Source organism: Thalassophryne amazonica, chromosome 1 (genome assembly GCF_902500255.1).
Source record: "Thalassophryne amazonica chromosome 1, fThaAma1.1, whole genome shotgun sequence".
NCBI classification, from domain to species: domain Eukaryota; kingdom Metazoa; phylum Chordata; class Actinopteri; order Batrachoidiformes; family Batrachoididae; genus Thalassophryne; species Thalassophryne amazonica.
In genome coordinates this window covers 9,660,902-9,686,261 of record NC_047103.1, presented here as the reverse complement: position 1 = coordinate 9,686,261, position 25,360 = coordinate 9,660,902, and the positions used below count along the sequence as shown (strand labels likewise).

Below are 25,360 nucleotides of genomic sequence, written 5' to 3'. Positions count from 1 at the left end.
GCGATCATTCAGACAAAATGAGGGATTTGGAATGGAAAAAAAAAAACAATTTCTCATGGGGTTATGGTGGGGTTACTAATATCTGGGATGATTGGACGGGGGGGTTCAGCCCTATAAAACTCCACCCTGGAGCCGCTTATGCAATGGAGGAAAAAAAATCGAAATATAAAACAGAAAAACTGCTGTTTTATATTTTGATATAAAAAACCGCAAATATAAGACAGGCTCTAAAATAGCTGTCAGAAGCTCTTTTAAAAAATCAAAAAGTGTGACTGGCGGCGGGCGAAGGAGGCGCAGCAGCAGCGCAGCAGCAGCCGCCTCCCCTCCGCCGAGCTCAGCGCGCTGTCACTGACAGTCCGCACCGTTGCAGTCACTCACAACTGCGTCTGATTGTCCGCTCTTCTGCTTTGGAATGCAGACCGGAGAGAATGACGCTATGCGATGCTGTCATTTTTATGGACTGACTACAGAAGCGTAGGTGGAGGGCTGAGCCCCTTTTGCTTTCAGCTTAGCTCGCTAGCCTAGTAGGCTAACGACAGCTAGCTGATGCTGCGGTGGTGTCGGGGGTGGAAGGTTAGCGGCTAACGTTAGCATTGAGTTCCCTGCTCCGTGCGGCATCATTTTTAACCACTTCGTTTTAAGAGTGAGTGGCAACTAATTTCCAGTCCCAGTTTGACGCGGCGCTTCTCTTCGCTTATTAATTTTACAGGAAGCGTCGTTCCTGCGAGTCGGGGCTGTAGCTATGCTAACGCTAGCCCAGTGAGAGCCCGTCGCAGAGGTGCGGAGCTCCGGGCGAGTCAAGCGGGGAGGAGGGGATGTCGGCTGGGGCACGCGCCGGACTGTCAGGAGCAGGACGGCAGCAGTATTCATCGTAATTCCCCCGTACAGAATACAAGCGCTTATCGGGGTAGTCGGTACGGGACGGTGGGTGAAATAAAGGAAGCGGGGCATTTGGCTAAATGAGCAGCGGCGGGTCGTGAGCTGGTGTCCGCTGCGCCAGCTTCAGACGGGGGACACTGCTAGCGCACAGACACGCTTCAGAAGATGGCTTCAGCCAGCAGCATCGCCGCATCTATTGCGAGCAAAACCAAGACCAAGAAGAAACACTTCGTGGCTCAGAAAGTCAAGCTGTTCCGTGCCAGCGATCCTCTGCTCAGCGTGCTGATGTGGGGAATCAACCATTCGGTGAGTCACAGCTCTTTCTGTCCCCTCGACCCTTTGATGCGTTAAGCCTTCCTTTGTGTTGTCACAGCTGACAGATCTGATGCACGCAGCATATCATTAGTTTGTGCCCGTAGATGCAGGGCGTCATGCGGTTTGTCTTTAGTGACACATTGCCGTATATTGATCGGATCATGAGTTTTTATGGACTTATCACTGGTTGATCACAACAGCTGGCTCTGTGGGATAAGAGTTGTATTACCAATATATAGACGTCTTGGGTTTGACTCCAGTCATTTGTGTCCTTGGAGTGTATAGGATTTACTTCTCTTCTTCACAGCAGCATATTCGAGTTGAAAACTCTAAGGAGTCACAACTCTCTCCTCAAGGAGGATTATGATTGAAATTCTGACCGACAATAAAATTGAAAATGTTTTAGAATGTCAAACTAATGCCCCTATAATTCTTACTTCCCTGCTTCCAAGCTGTAGCAGATATGGATATTAAGCCTATTTTGTTACATTTCCTACAGCATTAGACAGGTTTTATGATCAATTTAAAGTTGGAACAAGTATGTATACACCTTTATTTAATAAAAACTGATTCGGTAACATTATTGGGCTGACAGATGGTTGTGTTGCTTCATGTTTTGTGACAGTGAAAGGGTGTTACAATGATGATTTGCAACAAGTTGCTGCATTTGATGGAAACTGGGAACTCTGAATTTACATCTGTGTCTGAGAGTTGAAGTAAACACCACTAGAAGTTGGAATTCCGACTCAGTAACTCGGGAAATGTTTCTCAATTCTGGATTCAGCATTTGCCACCATTCCGTGAAATGGCAGCTAACTCACTAAACATTATCCAGCACATTGTAGCCAAAGAAATCAAATCTTTCAATATATCACTTGCATCTGTTCAGCTCTTCTGTTTCTTCAGTTATGTGAAGCACATATGATGGAAGAAAACTTGTTATCCCACTACCAAAGTAAAAAATGAACATTGACTGTTAAATATGTCATTGTACTATCGTAACGTCCTCTTATCTGTTTCGTGTTATTGCTTTTGTCTTAATATGTTTATATTCTTTTTTGTTTTAACTTAGCTCTTAATCTTTCTGTTTAAATCATGAAAGCCTAACCAGGGACAGGGGTTGCAAATTAGCTGTGGCTGGAAACATGCATGTGTGGCATCTGTTTTTATATTTCATAAGAAATCATGTTTACTGCATTTTCCCTGTCAAGAAAAGAAAGTAAAAAAAAAAAAATTAAGTGCCTTGTCCAAGGACACAGACAGGTAGCATGCGTGGGATTCAAACCCAGGTCTGCATATTGGCATGCTAGCTCCTTAACCACTCAACTACCTTCCCAGACAGGGCTAATTGTTGAGCTGAAGGACTTGCTTTTGCTCACGGTGTCAAACATTTCTTCTTTTTGTCTGACATGAAAAATTATGCTGACTTAAAAAAAAAAGTTGGTGACTGCTCACTGGTCCAAAAGCATGAATGATAGTCGCCTGCAGCTTATTTCAAAGTGACAACCCGAGTTCACATCACCAGGAAAGCTTTGATTGACTTGTCATGTTGTGTTTTTGAGAGTCTTCATGAGTAAATGTGGGTCAGTGGTCTGCGTCCTCTATGACCTTGCTATAAAACTGTATGTGCAGTAGATGAATTGTGGGAGTTTGCTTCATAACACCATAAAACATCCACTGAATAAATCCAGTCTGGTGTTTCCCTCGAACACGAGTGGAATTTTTACAATTCCTTCAATGTGGTTGAAAATTAATTGCAAATTGAACTCTGTTGAATCTCTGTTTGGAGGTGGTGTTGCACATGTGTAATGATATCCAAACATGGCTAATATTATCACTGTCATAAATATGGCCCAGTATACTCATTAAATAAAATATATATATATATTTGCTTTCTTTTGGAAACAAGAAAAATGTGGGTTAGAATTTGTGGTTGTGTGTTCTAAAAATGATCCACATGAAAACTGCAGGAACTGATCCATTCCTGCAGAGCTGAAATGAGGTCACCTGTGGTTATGTTGAAGGCAAGAAATAAATATTGAATTCAAAGTGCGCACTTTCCACCAAATTTGTTTGTGTCTAAATCAGGCGCGCAGTGTAGAAATTAATGTGCATGTTTCTCCTTTTTATAAGAGCAAAACTTTTTTTTTTTTTTTTTTTTTTTTGGTCCTTTGCTGTTGGTGACTGAAGTCTGGAACCCACAGATGTCACCAGACATTAGGTTTCTTCTCTGGGATGATCTGCCAGGTTTCCACTGCAGCTGACTGAGGTTTCTACTTGTTCTTAGGGTGTTTGCCTTCAGCAAGTGATGTTGAACTGGATTCTGGTTTAGCGATTGGCTTTTTTCTTTGCAGATCATTTTATTTTTTTAAAGGGGACATGTTGTACACATTATCAGCAAGTGAATATTGCATTTAAGAGTCACCGCAATCTACACACTGATGAAACAGGAATGCACATTATGACAGGATCCTACAGAAATGTCTATGATTTATGGTAGTATGTGTGTTGTAACTGTGAAATTAGTGTCTTGATTTGGTAAGATGGGTCATATGATTGGGTTTTGAGCATGCTTGAACGTTGTGCAATGCGATCATGTTGTGTCATCAAATGGTGTCGCAAGGTTACAGGAATGGAAAGACACTGCACATTTGCAGAAAAAAGAAAGGAAAAGAAAGCTATCTGGGTATATCCTCCTCTGCCAGTTCACATGTGACAGCCTGAGTTGGTCTTAGCATCAGACAGGGATGTGATCCCAGCTTCTTGTGCTGCTTGAGGCTCATCCTGGTTGCTGCAAGGTGCGACCCATGTGAAGGGCAACTTTGTAATATTTAAGCAGTTCTTCTGCATTATGATGATGTGCTGTCATGCAGTGGCATTGTAATGCATTATCATATTGGTGTGGCAGACTTTATGCATTGCCTTTCATCAGTGCAACATATAGTCAAGCACATGGATGCTCAAAGCTTCCATGCAACCTACCAACCTGAGAACCAGGAGCTATTTACCAATCTTCTTGTGTCATTATGGTTGGTCATTTTTATTATCACCTCTCCTAAAAAACAGAACTCTTTTTCTGTCATCAAGCTTGCATGCACTGGCATCAGGTCTTCCTTTTAAAATGTTAATGGAAACTGATGACATCAAATCTGCAGCCTAATCAACGTGTCTGCGGACCAACCTAAACTGACGCTGCTCTGCTCCTTCATGTAGGCAACTAATGATGTGTTAATTCCTCGTGTTGGTGGGCGGTGCTAAAATAATCAAATACAATGTGTCTAATTTCAGTCAGATCAGAAGGTCAGTGACAAATCAGGCTGCTATGATGTTTTTGCACTGTATGATCTTTTCTCATGTAGGTTTTTGCATTTTGGTCTCTGACTGGTGTTTCCAGAGTAAAAAGTTCCCTGCCATACAAGGTGCTCACTACACACCGGGAGCAATAGGGGATTAAAGACCTTGCCCAAGGGCCCTTAGTGATTTTCCAGTCAGGCAGGGATTTGAACCACAGATCAGTGCAGAAACCACGTGTCTGAAGCAAAATCCTTGGAAATGTTTTTTTTTTTGTTGTTTGTTACCTCAAAATTTCTGATTACTGTTTAAAAAGTTTAGAACACTTGTAATAAAAATAGCTAAATCAATAAATGGTTCTTTAGAAACTTTTCATCTGTAAATTAAAACCACCTGTTATTTCAGATTAGATCATTTCTTGTTTAACATAAGGAACCTTGGACATTTATTTTTAGACAAATAAAATAACATGGAAATTTGTACATTTTTTAAGTCTGGTAGATTATTACTTGATTGTTCAAGCTACCTCAAGGAGAAGTGCACTGTTTAAGTGATAAATAATAAAATAAGGTGATTAAAATGAAATTATTATATATTTAGCATTTGTTCATTCATTTTTTAAAGTATCGGATCGGGACTCGGTATCGGCAGATACTCGGAATCGGATTGGGGCCAAAAAACCCTGATCGGGACATCCCTAAACACAACTCCTTATAAAGAAGGAAGAAATACCTGGACATGTGCAGGAAAACTGATATAAACTTAAAAGAACAATGCAGGCTGATTTGAGTCTCCATGTTTTTTTTTTTTGTTTTTTTTTGTATAAGTAAATAAGAATACAATAAGAGGCAACTCACTTTGAAATGAATAAAACATATAGCTGCAGCTTAATAACTTTGAAAAATAACAGAAATCAGCAGCTTGTTTTTTTTTATTGTGACTCCAGTTCATTTTAGTGTGATGAAGTCATTCTGTTTTCTCCTCATCAGTCACGTTTTGTGCTAGAACACTACATTGAGCTCAAGAGTGAACATATACATACCTTTGGAAAATAACAGCTGTTAAAGTTCAGAGTTCTCACCTGCTTTTTGTGATCTGTGCCTCTGAACATCACTGCACAGCTTCTCCACAGCAGGGTTTTTATTTTTAACCCATGTATGCGTAATTTTTGCTCAGTTCATTTATATATTCTCATTTTTTAAGGATATTTGACCGTTTATTTCATCTCATGATCTCATAAATTCAGTATACGACGCGCACATGGTGTGAACAGGACGGTGCCATCAGAACCGCACCGGTAGAGAAAGTGGAAAGATATTATCCGAGCCTCGCTAACCATCCACCCAAGATGAGAGGGAAACAGAGTGAGTGAGGTAGAGAGGCTGCTGCGGCACGATGACGTTAGATTCCGAGTCATTTTATTCGCCCTATTGATGTATCCCATAATCCCTTGCACGCCACAGAGTCGCTGCAGTCAAACAACATAGAGAATCCACATGACAATTGTAAAGATATTATACTACAAATGTAATTTTTTTTATGCTTTTTTCATCATGTTAATAAGAGGACTGCATGCATGATACCCTGAAAACTTGCTAAAACAATTATAACAAATAATCCGTGTCTGCTACGTTTAATCTGCGTGGAATTTAATAAACGCAAACCGAATTTCAGACATATTATATATATTAGTCTGGAACAAAGAGGACAAACAGTGTTGTAAAGAACAATAATCAAGACGCTAAAGAGCAAACTTCACTTTCCCCCAGAACGACATGATCAGGAAGCGAGCGTAGCTCACAGCAGCTCCCATTGAAAATAACGGACAGACAGCCTGTGATTCTCGCATGTTTACATAAAACAAATGCAATAACAACGTCTATAAACCCAGAGAATATATTCATGAGAGTTTTGGGTCACAATATAAAATAGTTTTATGTTGCGATGTTAATGGTGTTGTCCGTGTGCAGCGGTTAAAGTGCAGCCTGATCAGAGTGTCTCAATGCAGTTCTCACTGTGACTGAGATCTCGCAGCGCGGCAACCTCTTTGAAGTTTTGCGGGATTTTAAACGTTAATAGGGCAAATGCAACTTTGTGATAAAATAAATAATTCACAGTAATTGCGATTATGAAAATATTCGCAAATATGAAAAATAATCGCGATTGGCGAATATTGTAATAATTGTGACTGCCCTATGCATGACATTAGATTTTTTTTTAATTAATTAATTTATTCAGATTGTATTGTAATTGTAGCCTCTGCCCTCTTTTGTTCTCTCTTGTCTTCCTTGTCCTTCCCAGTCCTCGGTTGTTTTTGTCCTTTTCTTATCTCTTGCCCAGTCTTGTTGTCTTGTTGTAGTAGTTAGTGACCCCTCTGTATGGTAGTCTGTTGTATTGTACATTTCTGTGATGTCCATGTATTTTTATTGTTAATTCTTTGATAACTTTTACATCAGCCTGTCAGAGACTACAAATGGAAATTAGCCCATGGCTAAAATTTAACATATTACATATTGTATATGTTCATTAATATGTACTATCCCTTTTAAATAAATAAATAGGAAAAAAGAGAAAATTTGACCATGTTTCTCATCTGCTGAACATTTGCCATTCTTTGTGTGTTGTAACATACAATTTCTGCCAAAATACATCAAAAACACTGCCCTGTGATCCATCACATAGCTGCCGTAATATAACATGTGCACTACCTAAATAGCGTGAGCTTTATTCTCACTTCTTTTGTGATTACCGTATTTTCCTCAGTATAAGTCGTGTTTTTTTTTTTTTTTTTTTTTTTTTTTTTTTTTTTTTTTTTTAACTATTAGTAGTTTGGGAGGTCCTGCAACTTATACTCCGATGCGGCTTATATACTGAAAATTCATATATTTGTTATTAATATTTATAATAACTATTTATATAGTGGTTTCTTGGGACTCAGAACGCCAACCTAAGTAAACTCATATGGCAGTAACGAAAAGTACACTACGACAGTGCATGAAAATCACAAATTAAAGAGCTAATAATGGATAAAGGTGCAAATTTTTTCCCTCTTTAAGAGGCATTTTTGACAGGTATAATTTTTACTCTGGAAAGTATGGTAGTTGGTTAGATGTACGTAATTTAATAGAAGAGTCTTGGGATAGTTACAGCTCTGTCCTGAGCTAAGGAGGCATTATGATGGACACTTTTTACTAATTTGTGTGACTAATAATAAAAACACAACGGAGTTTAAAATCCTTAAAGTTGATTTCTTGGGCTGTTTGAGTAAAGCTGTGCATTTTTTGCATGTATGTCTAGTAGAATGTGAAGTCCAGCTTTTACTATAGGTGCTGTGTTATTGAGGTGCCTGGTTACTCTTTGGGTTCATGGACTCCACTGAGGACTGATTGTTCAGTATGAACTAACATAACTCAGCGTGTCTGCATGTTCAAACCATTCTCTTAGACTGTGTAACACAGAGCCATGTTTCTGGCAGCACATTTGCTTTTATTGCCTCCAGTTACGTCTTCTGTTCCTTTTCTCACCATTGCTAAAACCCAATGAATTGATAAGGTTTTCTTAAAAAGGCTTTCCTTGTCAGCATATCAGATCGGGCCACTTAGTTCCACATTGTGTGCTGCTTCATTTAGAATATGTTGGTTCACAATTCAGTTCAACACTTGGAGCTCTGCTGATCACCTTGACTTTAAAGTATGAGGTGAGTAATCACCCTGAATGTTTGCAGTGGATTGTCTGTCTGGAGATGCAGCCAGACTACAGAAGCAACATGCAAACACACGCAACCCACGTCGCTGTGACTGCGTTACGTCACACGTGCCCTGCATTCTTTGTGCACGACAGGAGGAGCATGAGCTAGTGCTCCAAGTGCTACATCTCCTGTCTCTTAGAGGTTCTGTAGGTCGTAAATGTAACGTGGCATTGGTTCGACGGGTTGACTAGAGTAAAAGGGTTCCCCATGTCACCTCAAATATGTTCGTTTATTCGTTTCTTTTCCAAGTAATTCCATCAATTTGTGGAATGTTCTGGAATCTTCTGTGCTGTTAACAGGCATTCATCTTGGTGTACTTAACTGGTGACTAGGCTTGGGTATTGAGAACCGGTTCTTTTCGGTATCGTTAAGAAATGATTTGATCCACCGACATCAGTAGCCTTTTGCTTAACGATTCCCTTATCAGTCCTTCAGAGCAGCTGTTGTTTTTGAGGGTGTTTGTCGGAAATGATCAGTTCTCTGTGTTGATTACAGGACCCTGCAGCGGCTCCTGTAATCAGCCGCTTCTGCAGCGTGACTCCGATTTGAAGCTTGAACCAATGAAGTAGCGCATCGATCCGCTGCTTCATTGGTTCTTTGATATGCTGCTCTTCAGAAGCAGCAACTCCGCTTCTTAACCCTCTCAGAGCCATTAAAATATATCAATCTTGAGTCAGTTTGTGCAGATTAAAGTCGCAAACTGGGACTCTTGTCTTGTTTCAATTTCAATTTGTTTTCTTTTATATAGCGCCAAATCACAACAGAGTTGCCTCAAGGCGCTTCAAACAGGTAAGGTCTAACCTTACCAACCCCCAGAGCAACAGTGGTAAGGAAAAACTCCCTCTGAGGAAGAGAACCTCAGCAGACCAGACTCAAAGGGGTGACCCTCTGCTTGGGCCATGCTTCAGACATAATTACAGAACACATCATGAACAGTTTCATGGACGAATATTCAAGAACTGCTGTTGGTGCACAGGACAGGAAGGTCGCCAAACACAAATACAGCTCCCATCTCTGGATGGAGCTGCACCTTAAACAGAGAGAAAAAACAATCAGGCATCAGAAAGAACAAAAAATACTGTATAATTTGCCAGCATTACTCCGAAAAAATAAACCAAAAAAACCAGAAAAATAGAAAATACTAGAGGTGATTGCCGGCCCAGTAGCATGAAGACTTCACCTAAAAGACCCGAAAGTTAGGTAAAGTTGAGGCCGCAACACACTCCGTTAGAATAACCTAAAATGAATTAAAAGAATAAAAAGCTTAAAAACAAAACTGTACCAGTATGCTAGCCATATGAAAGGTACAAAGAAGGGCGTCTAAGTCTGGACTTGAAAGTCTCCACAGAATCTGACTGTTTTATTGACGCAGGGAGATCATTCCACAGAACAGGGCACGATAAGAGAAAGCTCTGTGACCCAGCAGACTTCTATTCACCCTAGGGACCCAAAGTAGTCCTGCACCCTGAGAATGTAAAAGCTCGGGCCGGTACGTAAGGTTTAATTAGGTCAGCTAGGTAGTGAGGTGCCAGTCCATGAATAATTTTATAGCTTAGCAGCAGAACCTTAAAATCTGATCTCACTGGGACAGGAAGCCAGTGAAGGGATGCCAAAATGGGTGTAATGTGGTTGTACTTTCTGCTTTGTGTTAACTGTCTGGCTGCAGTGTTTTGAACCAATTGGAGAGTCCTAATGCTAGACTGCGGTAAACCAGAAAATAGAACATTGCAGTCGTCCAATCTAGAAGAGATAAACGCATGGATCAGGGTCTCAGCATCAGCCATAAACAGGATGGGACCAATCTTTGCTATATTTCGCAGGTGGAAGAAAGCAGTCCTAGTAATATTTCTAATGTGGAGGCCAAAGGACAACGAAGGATCAGAAATTACCCCAACGTTCCTCCCTTTGTCAGTGTGATGTATGACACACGAGCCGAGGCTGAGCATTAACTGGTCAAATTGATGCTTGATGTCTCACTGGGACCAAGAATCATCATTTCAGTCTTATCAGAGTTTAAAAGTAGGAGGTTCTAGACATCCAACTTCTCACTGCTGCAAGGCAATCTTCTAAGGATTTTATGTAACAAGATTACCAGCAGTTATCGGCATGTATAACTGAGTATCATCTGCATAGCAGTGAAAGGTAATCCCAAAATGCCGCAATATGTGCTCAAGGGGTGCTATATAAAGGGGACAGACCCCTGTGGAACCCCAAATTTCATGTCACTAAGGTTAGAGGTAGTGTTACTGTACAAAACACAGTGAGAATGACTGGTCAAGTATGACGTCAGCCATGCAAGGGCACTCATCAGTAATCCCAAAATGATTTTCCAGCCTATCAAGTAGAATATAATGATCCACTGTATCAAATGCAGCACTGAGATCTAACACCACTTTAGTGAGAGCCGTCTCTGTGGAATGATATTTTGTAAAAGCAGACTGCAGTGGCTCAAAGAGATTATTCTCGGTAATATAGTCTACGATCTGCCGTGACACCACTTTTTCCAGAATTTTAGAGCAAAATGATAGATTTGCTATCGGCCGATAGTTTTTCAATACACTAGGGTCAAGATTAGGTTTCTTAAGTATTGGTTTAATCACTGCATTTAGTCTTGTTGCAGTCAAGAAACGAGAATCGTCCTCCGTTCCATTGCACAGCTCCAAATGCTGCTCCGCTCTCTGCTGAGTCGAATTAGACTTTGGTCAGAATTCATAACTTCAAAGCGAATTGCAGCTTTAAATAAAATGACACCTCTTTCCAAATGTTATAATACAGACAATAAACTACAATTTACTAAAAGTTTTTTTTTTCCTCCCAAAATGAGACGTCCTGCATTCTTTATGAATTACATCCTAACGTGCAGCACAGCCAGCTGCAAGAGCTCAGCTCAGAGGTATGGAAATACATTCATGCCAGTAATGTCTGAAAGGAAATGCTTTTGACAAAAACTACAGATTTTGTTTATTTCTATTTATGTCCAGAGATCAAGGATCCACCATATAGAGTTTATTATGTCCAGAGTTTAAGGATCCATTGACCAATTTCATATTTATTTACATTAAGACTCAATAAAATATTGACATAGAAAACCTGTAAAGTCTACTTTTAGTACACAGAAAATTCACAAGCGGTATCGATAAGCGGAATCGATAAGGAATTGATAAGGAATCGATATCGATAAAATCTTATCAATACCCATCCCTACTGGTGACCTGCTGAAATATGACATGGTGAACAAAAATGGATGAAATCCCTCAGAAAAGCTCACCAAGACCAAACTAAAGGTATTCTGTGTCTCTGTTTTGGAGTAAAAAAAAATTTTAGTCCTTCATCTTCACTTAAGGTACACAGGAAATATGTGAGCAGTGACAGTTTTGAGTTAACTCGGTTTTCATTAGGTTGCAAAGTAAAATTGAGCTACATTTATGCTTAAACGCTGCAGTCAAACCCATTTATATTGACACCACATGAACATCTTTTTGCTTTAAAGTCCTTCCCACTGTCGCCAAGTGCTTGCTCACAGGGGGTCGTTTTGACCGTTGGGGTTTTTACGTAATTATTGTATGGCCTTGCCTTACAATATAAAGCGCCTTGGGGCAACTGTTTGTTGTGATTTGGCGCTATATAAATAAAATTGTAATAAATTGTATCACTTTAAAGTGGAAAATGTTGAGGGTGAGGGAGGGAGGGAGGTCACTTGGTTTCACCGAGTGAGTCGACTCACTCGGTGAAACCACGTGTCATTTAGCAGTCATTTATTAGTGACCACAATGACTACTAAGAACTGAATAATTGAAATCGTAAGAAAAACTTGAGGAAAAATTTTATGACTCAATGAATCATTTTCTCCATGAAATTATTATAAAAGAGAGAGGGTGTGTTGGGTTTTCACAAATGTGTCAGCAAATATATAATACCACAGTAGAAGATATGAAGAAGAAAAAGGATCAGAGGGCCAGTTTAAAACTTTACAAATTCTCTTATGGTGATGGACAGAAGGTCAGAATAAACTGAGGTAACACCCGACCGCCAACGCCAAAGTTCTAACAATGTAGCTTGTAAAATGCAGTCTCTTTATACTCTGTTTTGCAGATGTGAAATTGAGATTACCACTGAACTAACTCCAATCACAACATTAAAAATGTGAATTGTGTTCGTCTTCCTCCTGTTTTATAATGACTTCATGCATTTGAGTTGCTTTGATTATCTTCATTATCAAAATTGCACCTTTTAGCTGGAATCCATGAAAATAAAAATAAACATCAGGTTTTCTGAAGGCTCTTAAGCTAATCCTGCATTGACTGCATTTGTCTGGAAAATAACATTCTCAGTTCTAAATAGTGATAGTGATAGATTGTCAAAAATAAGTAAGCGTGGGAATCTTTAGGCATCTCACAATTCGATTTGATTATGATTCAGAGGGCTGCAGTTCAGTATACAAAAACTCATCAACTCATCTTTGTTTTCAACACAGGATTTCTTTTTGTCTCTGTGTGACTGCTTGGTACTTTTCAGATCAAAAGTATTTGTAATGATCCACAATGATTTTATTTCCAGTACATCGTTTAACAGGTCAGCCATATTTGCACCCATGTGGCTCTCACTCACTGATTCTAAATTCAACAGCCACTTATATAAAGTTGATTAATACTGTGAATCAATTCAGAGTCATGCATGTCTTCATCACGATGCATCAAACAACTGAGTGTGCATCTCCAAAGAGCTGCGTAGATTTTGGTCGGAATTAATAACTTCAGAGTGAATCGCCGTTTTAAATCAAATGACACCTCTCACAATAAACTACCACCGACCAAAACCGTTTTTTACCCCCCCCCCAAATGAGACCTCCTCCGTTTTTCACGAATTACATCCTGAAGAGCTCAGCTCAGACTCTATGGAGTTACATTTGTGTCATATTAATATCTGAAAGGAAATGCTTTTGACAAAAACTGCAGATTTTGTTTATTTCTATTTCTGTCCAGAGATCAAGGATCCACCATGTACATCAAAGATCCAGTGACCATGTACAGATTTAGATTTTTATTTGTGTCCAGAGATCAAGGATCCAGTGACCAATTTCATATTTATTTACTTTAAGATTCAATAAAATGTTGTTGACATAGAAAACCTGTAAAGCCTACTTTTAGTACATAGAAAATTCAAAAGGGGTATTGATAAGGGAATCGATAATCAGATCGATAAAATCTTATCAATACCCATCCCTAATCGTATTGCACCAAATAGCATCGTATTGCATTGTGAGGAAATGAATCACCATCAAATATATAGCAAATTGCTTCGAATTTGGAACGGGATGACTCATATCACTATTGCATTGCTGGTAGTGTATCGAGGTGTGTATTGAATCATTGTCAGTGATGAGATTCACATGCCTAAGATGTAGACTTTCTCTTTTTTTGCAGTTTTTTTTCCTCTTTTTATAAAATAAGTTATTGAAGAATTTCAACTTTTTCTTCTTTTATGACATATGATAACTAGTTTGTAGTCCCAAAAAAAGAGATGTTGTTCCTACTTCTGGCCATGATTATGCCATTTCCATTCCATAGACTTGCAGGACTTGTAGGTACCGTGATAACTGGGCCCACGGGGAGTAAAAATGTCACAGATTCAGAGGGTTAATGTCATGTTCTGGGTTGGTTGATTACTCAAGTCTACAAATGATTGGTAAATAGTGTCTCACAGCACAAAGATTTTTTTTGTTTGTTTGTGTGTGTGTATTGTGTGCCAAGAACGCAGTAGCAAAATGTAGTTCATTTTACAACAAATACAGGGAAAAAGAGGAAATTCTCATGTATAAAAAGCTGAAATGAGGGGGTAATTGGGCTTTAAACAAATGATTATCACATGATATTCCCACGTTAGCAGCCTGAGGGTAGAACTGGAGTGTTGTGGTGCACTAATGGTACCTTAGCATCACGCCATCTACAACTCTTACCGGACAGCTTTCTCTGATTTGTTCCCACAATGGGGCCCTGGATACTTTCTCCTGTCCCCTTCACTGTTCATGCTGTCGTCCAGGGGAAGTCAGTAGTTGATTAGGTGCCTGTTTAGCGTTTTGGGAGTCCCGAGTGAACCGCTGGAGTAAAAACATGTCAGAATGTGTTTGGTTGCAGCTTGTTGAGTCGATTGGATGTTGGCTGGAGAGCTGTGTCACTGCAGTTTAGGCTTCTACTGTGTAATCGTAACCATGAGTCAGTCCAGCAGCTCTCGTCCTGCTGTTACAGGACACTTGTGCTGAACCTTTAAAAGCTACACAAAATGTTTATTTGGTGTTTCACAGGCTGAGACACACTGGATTGTTTATTGCAATAGACGCTACATTAGCACATACAGATGGTACAGAGTTACAGTCAGTGGTTAAGCTGCTGGACTTGAGACCAGAGGATCCTTGGTTCAAATCCCAGCCTGACTAGAAAATCAGTAAGGACCCTTGGGCAAGGTCCTTAATCCCCTACTTGCCCCTGGTGTGTAGTGAGCATCTTGTGTGGCAGCACCTTGACATCGGGGTGAATGTGAGGCATTATTATAAAGCGCTTTGAGCGTCTGATGCAGATGGAAAAGTGCTATATAAATGCAGTCCACTTCTCTCTCTCCCTGTTTTTATATATATATATATATATATATATATATATATATATATATATATATATATATACATACACTTTGACTATTGTCTGATGATGAGGGAATTTGTCCTAAGTCTCATGACACAAGCTATAACTGTAATCTCATATCTTTGTTTTTGAGAAAATTGTTCTTTGTGGCATTCCAACGTGAAGCTGGAGATGTAATTGATAAAAGTTTCACGACACCCAGTGTTTCCATTCCTATCAATAGGACCTCATATCGTACAGAATGCACATCCTGGATGCCGTAGGAGTCCCGTTACTATTATTCCCTTATTTTGAGGTAATTTATAGTCAGCCATTCTTCTGCTTACACTGTAACCAGCACCGACAGCGTTTAAAATCCATTCAAAATGTTTAAACCAGACTGGACAGACTGTGATGGATGTGATGACTGATGAGATTTTCTTTTTACTTTGTAACTTATCAAGGAAAATTTGACACAAAAGTTGACCTAATTACACCATATCATGGTACAAAAACAAATCCGTTATGAGATGTTAATCACTCAGGCTGTGATAAAATAAAAAAAAAATTAGAGATGTAATCCTGCAGTCGTTTAGTAACTTTTTTTTTTTATTTTGATGACCTCACACATCTCTTATGTGGCTTGTCAACACGGTATACATGCATGTGCAGCATAGATACGATGCAAATTGGATTGTGCTGCAAATCGGACGGCAATATCGGACCCCCCTTCTTTTCCTTCATCTCCTTCTGACTCAGAGGAGTTGTGTCTGTGGATTGCATAACACAGAAGGACCTATAAATATCTGCAGGAGTGACCTACAGCTAGTAAGAGTGATGATTATGGGTGATAAAAGCAGAAATGCTGACACCAATAGACACTGACAGATACTGGAACTTCAAGCACAATGTTGTGTTCTTATTCTGACAAGCTTCTGCAGGACTCTTTAAAACATTTAAATTTTTTTATGCTTGCTCTGCAAACCTTCAAACCTGCATGCATTCATCTGTGTCTTTCATCATGGCACTTCCATAGCGTGGCTGTGTCTTCTCAAGTGCAATGTGACATGTTGCTGAGCAGCTTGATTCACAGACGGGGACGAGTCATATATCATAAGGCTGTTTGTTACTCAGGCAGTCTGAACCACTATATCCTTTAATAGCTGGCAGATGTGCTTATCTGTCTGCACACGTCTTTGTGTGAGCATATATATATATATATATATATATATATATATATATATATATATATATTAAGGGTTTAACAGTACATGTATTTGTATTGAACTGTTTCGGTACGGGACGTTCGATTCGGTACAGCGCTGTGCACGGGTGAGTTCGCATTTAACTTTTAATTAAATACGTACCGTAAATGCTTTTTTTCCCTGAAGTGTTACACGTGAATATTGATGCGGACGTCATCCAGCGCACACGCACGGTGTCACTGCTCCACACGGAGAACTGAGTAATTTTATAACTTTCTTGAGATTTCATCGCATGTGCAGCTAGGATCGCATGGAGGCTGTGGTAAATGACATGTTATTAAGGCGCTGTGAGTTTTTTGAGTTGTTGCACCAAGACCGAGAACCGGTGGGGAAGGAGTGGGGGAGAAGGCTCCGCTCCGCTAATCTGACGGCGCAAAGTGCCGCAGAGCGACTTTTCTTCAATAAAACGCACAGGTAAGACCTTATATTTACTGTGTGTGTGTGTGTGTGTGTGTGTGTGTGTGTGTGTGTGTGTGTGTGTGTGTGTGTGTGTGTGTGTGTGTGTGTGTGTGTGTGTGTGTGAGAATTCACACCGCATGAGGAGCGCAGCTTTCAGGAAATCGATTAACAGCATCAATTTGATAACATTTTATTTAACTTATTACCAGGTAGCTCTTTGCAATTATTTTATTTTCCTGTTTGTATAATGTTACAATAAATTGTTGGTTTAAACAACAAGCAAGTTTAGGTTTTGCATTTTGTTCCCATACTGTACCGACAATGAACTGAACTGTGACCTCACAACCGAGGTACGTATTGAAACGTGATATTTGTGTATCGTTACACCCCTAATGCATACAGTGAGAAAAATAAGTATTTGAACACCCTGCGGTTTTGCAAGTTCTCCCACTTAGAAATCATGGAGGGGTCTGAAATTTTCGTCTTAGGTGCATGTCCACTGTGAGAGACATAAACTAAAAAAAAAATCCGGAAATCACAATGTATGATTTTTTTTTAACAATTTATTTGTATGTTACTGCTGCAAATAAGTATTTGAACACCTACCAACCAGCAAGAATTCTCTCTCACAGACCTGTTAATTTTTCTTTAAGAAGCCCTCTTATTCTGCACTCTTTACCTGCATTAATTGCACCTGTTGATGAACTTGTCATCTGTATAAAAGACACCTGTTTACACACTCAATCAATCACACTCCAACCTGTCCACCATAGCCAAGACCAAAGAGCTGTGTAAGGACACCAGGGACAAAACTGTAGACCTGCACAAAGCTGGGATGGACTACAGGACAACAGGCAAGCAGCCTGGTAGAAGACAACAACTGTTGATTGTTTATTAGAAAGTGGAAGAAACACAAGATGACTGTCAATCTCCCTCGGTCTGGGAATCCATGCAAGATCTCACTTTGTGGGGTAAGGATGATTCTGAGAAAGTTCAGAACTACACACGAGGACCTGGTCAATGACCTGAAGAGAGCTGGGACCACAGTCACAAAGATTACATTGGTAACACATGATGCTGTCATGGTTTAAAATCCTGCAGGACGGCAAGGTCCCCTGCTCAAGCCAGCACATGTCCAGGGCCTTTTGAAGTTAACCAGTTACCATCTGGATGATCCAGAGGAGGCATGGGAGAAGGTCATGTGGTCAGATGAGACCAGAATAGAGCTTTTTGGAATCAACTCCACTTTCCATGTTTAGAGGATGAGAACAACCCCAAGAAAACCATCCCAACCGTGAAGCATGGGGGTGGAAACATCATACTCTGGGGGTGCTCTTCTGCAAAGGGGCCAGGACGACTGCACCGTATTGAAGGGAGGATGGATGGGGTCATGTATTGCAACATTTTGGCAAACATCCTCCTTCCCTCAGTAAGAGCATTGAAGATGGGTCATGGCTGGGTCTTCCAGCATGACAATGACCCCAAACACACAGCCAGGGCAACTAAGGAGATGCTCTGTAAGAAGCATTTCAAGGTCCTGGAGTGGCCTGGCCAATCTCCAGACCTGAACTCAATAGAAAATCTTTGGAGGGAGCTGAAACTCCAAACCTGAAAGATTTGGAGAAGATCTGTATGGAGGAGTGGACCAAAATCCCTGCTGCAGTTTGCAAACCTGGTGAAAAACTACAGGAAACGTTTGACCTCTGTAATTGCAAACAAAGGCTACTGTACCAAATATTAACATTGATTTTCACAGGTGTTCAAATACTTATTTACAGCAGTAACATACAAATAAATTATTAAAAAAACATACATTGTGATTTCCAGATTTTTTTTTAAGATTATGTCTCTCACAGTGGACATGCAACTAAGATGAAAATTTCAGACCCCTCCATGATTTCTAAGTGGGAGAACTTGGTGTTCCACAGGGTGTTCAAATAATTATTTTCCTCACTGTATATATATATATCTCCATCCATCCATTTTCTTGCGCTTTATCCAGAGTCGGGTCGCGGGGGCAGCAGCTTAAGCAAAGCCGCCCAGACTTCCCGATCCACACACACCTCCCCCAGCTCCTCCGGGGGAACCCCAAGGCGTTCCCAAGCCAGCCGAGAGATGTAATCCTTCCAGCGTGTCCTGGGTCTTCCCCGGGGCCTCCTCCCAATGGGACGTGCCCGGAGCATCTCTCCAGCGAGGCGTTCAGGGGGCATCCGGAAAAGATGCCCGAGCCACCTCAACTGACTCCTTTCGACGTGGAGGAGCAGCGGCTCGACTCCGAGCTCCTCCATATATATATATATATATATATATATATATATATATATACTCAACAAAAATATAAACGCAACACTTTTGGTTTTGCTCCCATTTTGTTTGAGATGAACTCAAAGATCTAAACTTTTTCCACATACACAATATCACCATTTCCCTCAAATATTGTTCAAAAACCAGTCTAAATCTGTGATAGTGAGCACTTCTCCTTTGCTGAGATAATCCATCCCACCTCACAGGTGTGCCATACCAAGATGCTGATTAGACACCATGATTAGTGCACAGGTGCGCCTCAGACTGCCCACAATAAAAGGCCACTCTGAAATGTGCAGTTTTATCACACAGCACAATGCCACAGATGTCGCAAGATTTGAGGGAGCGTGCAATTGGCATGCTGACAGCAGGAATGATAACCAGAGCTGTTGCTCGTGTATTGAATGTTCATGTCTCTACCATAAGCCGTCTCCAAAGGCGTTTCAGAGAATTTGGCAGTACATCCAACCAGCCTCATAACCGCAGACCACGTGTAACCACACCAGCCCAGGACCTCCACATCCAGCATGTTCACCTCCAAGATCGTCTGAGACCAGCCACTCGGACAGCTGCTGAAACAATCGGTTTGCATAACCAAAGAATTTCTGCACAAACTGTCAGAAACCGTCTCAGGGAGGTTCATCTGCATGCTCGTCGTCCTCATCGGGGTCTCGACCTGACTCCAGTTCGTTGTCGTAACCGACTTGAGTGGGCAAATGCTCACCTTCATTGGCGTTTGGCACATTGGAGAGGTGTTCTCTTCAACTCTATGCGAAGGAGATGTGTTGCACTGCATGAGGCAAATGGTGGTCACACCAGATACTGACTGGTATCCCCCCCCCAATAAAACAAAACTGCACCTTTCAGAGTGGCCTTTTATTGTGGGCAGTCTAAGGCACACCTGTGCACTAATCATGGTGTCTAATCAGCATCTTGGTATGGCACACCTGTGAGGTGGGATGGATTATCTCAGCAAAGGAGAAGTGCTCACTATCACAGATTTAGACTGGTTTGTGAACAATATTTGAGGGAAATGGTGATATTGTGTATGTGGAAAAAGTTTTAGATCTTTGAGTTCATCTCATACAAAATGGGAGCAAAACCAAAAGTGTTGCGTTTATATACGAGGTCTGTCAATAAAGCAACGGTCCTTTTTAGTTTTTTTCAAAAACTATATGGATTTCATTCATATGTTTTTACGTCAGACATGCTTGAACCCTCGTGCGCATGCGTGAGTTTTTCCACGCCTGTCGGTGACGTCATTCGCCTGTGAGCACTCCTTGTGGGAGGAGTCGTCCAGCCCCTCGTCGGAATTCCTTTGTCTGAGAAGTTGCTGAGAGACTGGCGCTTTGTTTGATCAAAATTTTTTCTAAACCTGTGAGACACATCGAAGTGGACACGGTTAGAAAAATTAAGCTGGTTTTCAGTGAAAATTTTAACAGCTGATGAGAGATTTTGAGGTGATTCTGTCGCTTTAAGGACTTCCCACGGTGCGAGACGTCACTCAGCGCTCTCAGCCACCGTTGTCAGCCTGTTCAAGCTGAAAACCTCCACATTTCAGGCTCTATTGATCCAGGACGCGTGAGAGAACAGAGAAGTTTCAGAAGAAGTCGGTTTCAGCATTTTATCCGGATATTCCACTGTTAAAGGAGATTTTTTTAATGAAAGACGTGCGGACGGGTCCGCGCGTCGGGACGCAGCCGACGCGGTGCGGCGGCACAGGAAAAACACCTCCGTGTTGATAACCATTTGTAAAATCCAGGCGGCTTTTGATGGCTTTCAGTGGAGTGAGTATATGAGAAATTGTTTAACAGCAGGACATGTTCCAACTTGTCCTTAAGGCTTTCAACAGAGGTGTTTTTCCTGTGGCGGAGGGGTTGTATGTATATATATATATATATATATACAACCCCTGGCAAAAATTATGGAATCACCGGCCTCGGAGGATGTTCATTCAGTTGTTTAATTTTGTAGAAAAAAAGCAGATCACAGACATGAAACAGAACTAAAGTCATTTCAAATGGCAACTATCTGGCTTTAAGAAACACTATAAGAAATCAGGAAAAAAAATTGTGGCAGTCAGTAACGGTTACTTTTTTATACCAAGCAGAGGGAAAAAAATATGGACTCACTCAATTCTGAGGAATAAATTATGGAATCACCCCGTAAATTTTCATCCCCAAAACTAACACCTGCATCAAATCAGATCTGCTCGTTAGTCTGCATCTAAAAAGGAGTGATCACACCTTGGAGAGCTGTTGCACCAAGTGGACTGACATGAATCATGGCTCCAACATGAGAGATGTCAATTGAAACAAAGGAGAGCATTATCAAACTCTTAAAGAGGGTAAATCATCACACAAAAGATGTTGGTTGTTCACAGTCAGCTGTGTCTAAACTCTGGACCAAATACAAACAACATGGGAAGGTTGCTAAAGGCAAACATACTGGTAGACCAAGGAAGACATCAAAGCGTCAAGACAGAAAACTTAAAGCAATATGTCTCAAAAATCGAAAATACACAACAAAACAAATGAGGAACGAATGGGAGGAAACTGGAGTCAACGTCTGTGACCGAACTGTAAGAAACCGCCTAAAGGAAATGGGATTTACATACAGAAAAGCTGAACGAAAGCCATCATTAACACCTAAACAGAAAAAAACAAGGTTACAATGAGCTAAGGAAAAGCAATCGTGGACTGTGGATGACTGGATGAAAGTCATATTCAGTGATGAATCTCGAATCTGCATTGGGCAAGGTGATGATGCTGGAACTTTTGTTTTGTGCCGTTCCAGTGAGATTTATGAAGATGACTGCCTGATGAGAACATATAAATTTCCACAGTCATTGATGATATGGGGCTGCATGTCAGGTAAAGGCACTGGGGAGATGGCTGTCATTACATCATCAATAAATGCACAAGTTTACGTTGATATTTTGGACACTTTTCTTATCCCATCAATTGAAAGGATGTTTGGGGATGATGAAATCATTTTTCAAGATGATAACGCATCTTGCCATAGAGCAAAAACTGTGAAAACATTCTCTGTAAAAAGACACATAGGGTCAATATCATGGCCTACAAATAGTCCGGATCTTAATCCAATTGAAAATCTTTGGTGGAAGTTGAAGAAAATGGTCCATGACAAGGCTCCAAACTGCAAAGCTGATCTGGCAACAGCAATCAGAGAAAGTTGGAGCCAGATTGATGAAGAGTACTGTTTGTCACTCATTAAGTCCATGCCTCAGAGACTGCAAGCTGTTATAAAAGCCAGAGGTGGTGCAACAAAATACTAGTGATGTGTTGGAGCTTTCTTTTGTTTTTCATGATTCCATATTTTTTTCCCTCTGCTTGGTTAGTCCAGCGGATATGCGTCAATTTTCGATAGAATCGTTCACTTCCGGACAGAAGCATGAAATTAGGCACAAATGTAGCTATCTGTGTCCTCTTTCATATAAAAGCAAGACCCGCCTCAGATCTTGCACGGTTCTTGCGTTATTCATGATGGCGTCCAAGATGGCTGCCAAAAATCACTTTTTTGCAAATAACTCAAAACTATGACTAGTTAGAGCAAAATATTGTATTACTAGTGAATAGAAATATAGCTATTCTGCACATTTTAAGCATAGTTACATGTCTGTATGATGCACAGTTCCTGAGATACACCATTGCAAAGTTTAAAGGATTCCAAGAAATCTGATATAAGGGCTTAATCTATAACCATACAAATGTACAAGCATTTACTGTCCTACAGCATAAAATGCAAAGTCATGTCTAATCCAGACAATTTTCAGATCAAAGTTAAATGAACAAGCTAAACCATATAACTCTTAAACTCCTATTTTAAGCTTGACAAAAAGGAAGATATTAACGAACATCATGAAATGACAATTACAAAATACAAATCATCGCAACTACACTACATTAGTTGATGACATGCACCAGCACAATGACATAAAGAGATGCAACTCAAATTTGCCTTGAAACATTTGCACAAGCCTCTGCAAGCTTTCTTACAACTGCAGTTAATGAGCTCTTGGCACACTTTTGATGCTTTTGGCATAGGCGCTCCACTTGGGAGTAAATCTGCCCTGACACCTCTCCCAACCCCAATCTGTGACAGCTGGAATATCTTGCTGGGATTTCAGAGCTTGTCCCCAGATATGTCCAGCCTGAAATGCAGCACATTTAATGTGCTCTCTAAGGGCTGCCTTGGTTGGTGGAATGCTCTCCAGTGACTGTCTTCCTTGGGCAAAAAGAGTTTGACGAGCTTTGTCAACATCTGACAGAGGACATGTGCGACTGTACATCACGACTGTAAACCTCTCTAGGGCAGCTTCATCTTCAGGTGTAATGGTGTCCTGCATTGAACTTAGCCTCTCTAAGACTGTAGTCAACTCTGGCACAACATTCCAGGCATCAAAGGCAGACTTCTTGCCTTTCCCAACAAAGAAGGAGGTGGTGTCTGAACCACTGAAAGAAAGGTAACGCCTTGCTTCTGTTTGGTCCAAGAGCACTTGCTAGACTGTTGGCTGATATGTATGTCAGAGATTTTCCAACACCATATGCAAGCCAGAGGTTAATGTTGAGTTGGTTCACATATGCAACAGCAAGAACGACGACATCTGTATCCACTGTCCTTATCAAAATTCGATTGAAGCCCTGTGCAGCACCATGAGCAGCATGCAAAAACATTCTTGTATCACCTTCCTCATGGTTTGCTGGATTGATAGCACTAGTATCAATTGAACAATTAGTCACAACAGCTTGATTCAGTGTGGAGATAACAACAGTGTCTTTCACATCCAGTGTAACAACTGCTCGACTTAGGAACTGAAAGAGTTCTGAGCAGCAGTTTCTGAGCAGCGTAGGAAGGTTTGCCAATTATTTGGAATTGCAGTTTCTGGTGGTACTTTTCTTCGAATACCTTCTCCATTGCAAGTTCTGCAAGTGCCATAGCAAGACTTATGCCAAACAGCTTTCTTAGACTTTAGTGTGTCTTCAATCCCTTGTCCTTCATCTAATAGGTGTAAATCTACATTTATAGGGAATTCACCTATCTCTTTGAATTTGATCAGATTGTTTGCAAAAGTAGTATAAGCTGAGCCAAATGAGCTTCTGGTACTGTTTGCTGGACATATTAGTTTTTCATCTATGTCAACCTGGCATATCGCACACTTTGTCCAGTCAAGTTTACAAGTTTAACTTTCACTTGCACAGTTTGAAGCCATATTCAGCTTTCCTTCACATATACATCTATGGACAACTACCACCAAAAGTCCAGAATCTAACCATCACCACCAGCTAGCTAGACAGTACATAGACAATTAGACATAGCCCAATGCATTGTTACCAGTCATTCTGAGTGTTGGGCAAGTGTGTGCACATGTGACTGCTGACTACACAGCTTGGTAGAGGGCAGCAGTGTGGAGGCCTGGAGGTATGTGCTGGCCTACAGGGACAGTGCATATTCATTCCAGTAGTGAGTCTGACAAGGCTCTGTGTGATCTGAATAGAACAGATTGTTGCAGTATAGTGGTAAGTGGATCCTTAGTACTTATTAAATGCCTAAACTTTATTGATTGCATTCATAATAATATTATTTAATTGTTTTAACAGTTGTAGATGTTGAATCCTGTGCAGCCTATATTTTTAATGGTGACTGCTGGATTTAGGCCATACATAAGTTAGGTAACAATGCATCTTGTATGAAGTTGATACTTACTATTAATTAATCAAATGTCTGAACACATTGTCACAAACTTGAAAAAATATTTTGTATAATATGGAAATGTATGTGTGATTGTGTTTATTGTCTGTTTACAGGTATAATTTTTTAATAAAGTTTGTATACAAAATCACCCAGCTATTAGTATTACATTGAGTATACAAAGATCCGCTACTGTTAATTGATTAAAAAAATTGTATCTTTAACACTATTCATGCTTCCAGCTTGTAATTAGGCTCAAAATGTGCAGAATAGCCATATTTCTATACAATGGTAATACAATATTTTGCTCTAACTAGTCATAGTTTTGAGTTATTTGCCAAAAACAGATTTTTGGCAGCCATCTTGGACGCCATCTTGAATAACGCAAGAACCATGCAAGATCTGAGGTGGGTCTTGCTTTTATATGAAAAAGGACATAATTAGCTACATTTGTGCCAAATTTCATGCTTCTATCCAGAAGTGAACGATTCTTTTACATAGCCGCTGGACTAGGTCTAAAAAAGTAACTGTTACTGACTGCCACAATTTTTTTTTCCTGATTTCTTATAGTGTTTCTTAAAGCCAGAAAGTTTCCATTTGAAATGACTTTAGTTTTGTGTCATGTCTGTGATCTGCTTTTTTTCTACAAAATTAAACAACTGAATGGACATCCTCCGAGGCCGGTGATTCCATAATTTTTGCCAGGGTTGTGTGTGTGTATATGTATATATATGTATATATATGTATATGTGTATATATGTATATATGTGTATATATGTATATATGTGTATATGTGTATATATGTATATATGTGTATATATGTATATATGTGT

The 25,360-nt window shown here is 40.2% G+C and overlaps 2 protein-coding genes across 6 annotated transcripts in view; one reads left to right on the top strand and one right to left on the bottom strand.

Annotated features, from left to right (window-relative positions):
* The window catches only part of armc3 (armadillo repeat containing 3), a 58,746-nt gene extending 57,876 nt beyond the window's left edge, over positions 1-870 (bottom strand). Inside the window, 1 exon segment of the mRNA XM_034182328.1 lies at positions 751-870. Coding sequence (XP_034038219.1) covers positions 751-870 — 120 coding nt within the window.
* pip4k2aa (phosphatidylinositol-5-phosphate 4-kinase, type II, alpha a) overlaps positions 301-25,360 on the top strand; it is a 90,912-nt gene continuing 65,852 nt past the window's right edge. For 3 of the 5 annotated variants that reach the window (XM_034161945.1, XM_034161806.1, XM_034161878.1), the window contains exon 1: positions 301-1,185. In XM_034161945.1, the coding sequence (XP_034017836.1) occupies positions 1,045-1,185 (141 nt within the window). In that variant the 5' untranslated portion in view covers positions 301-1,044. The remainder of the gene's footprint in view (positions 1,186-25,360) is intronic. The other 2 variants (XM_034161727.1, XM_034162021.1) reach the window with 2 other exon arrangements.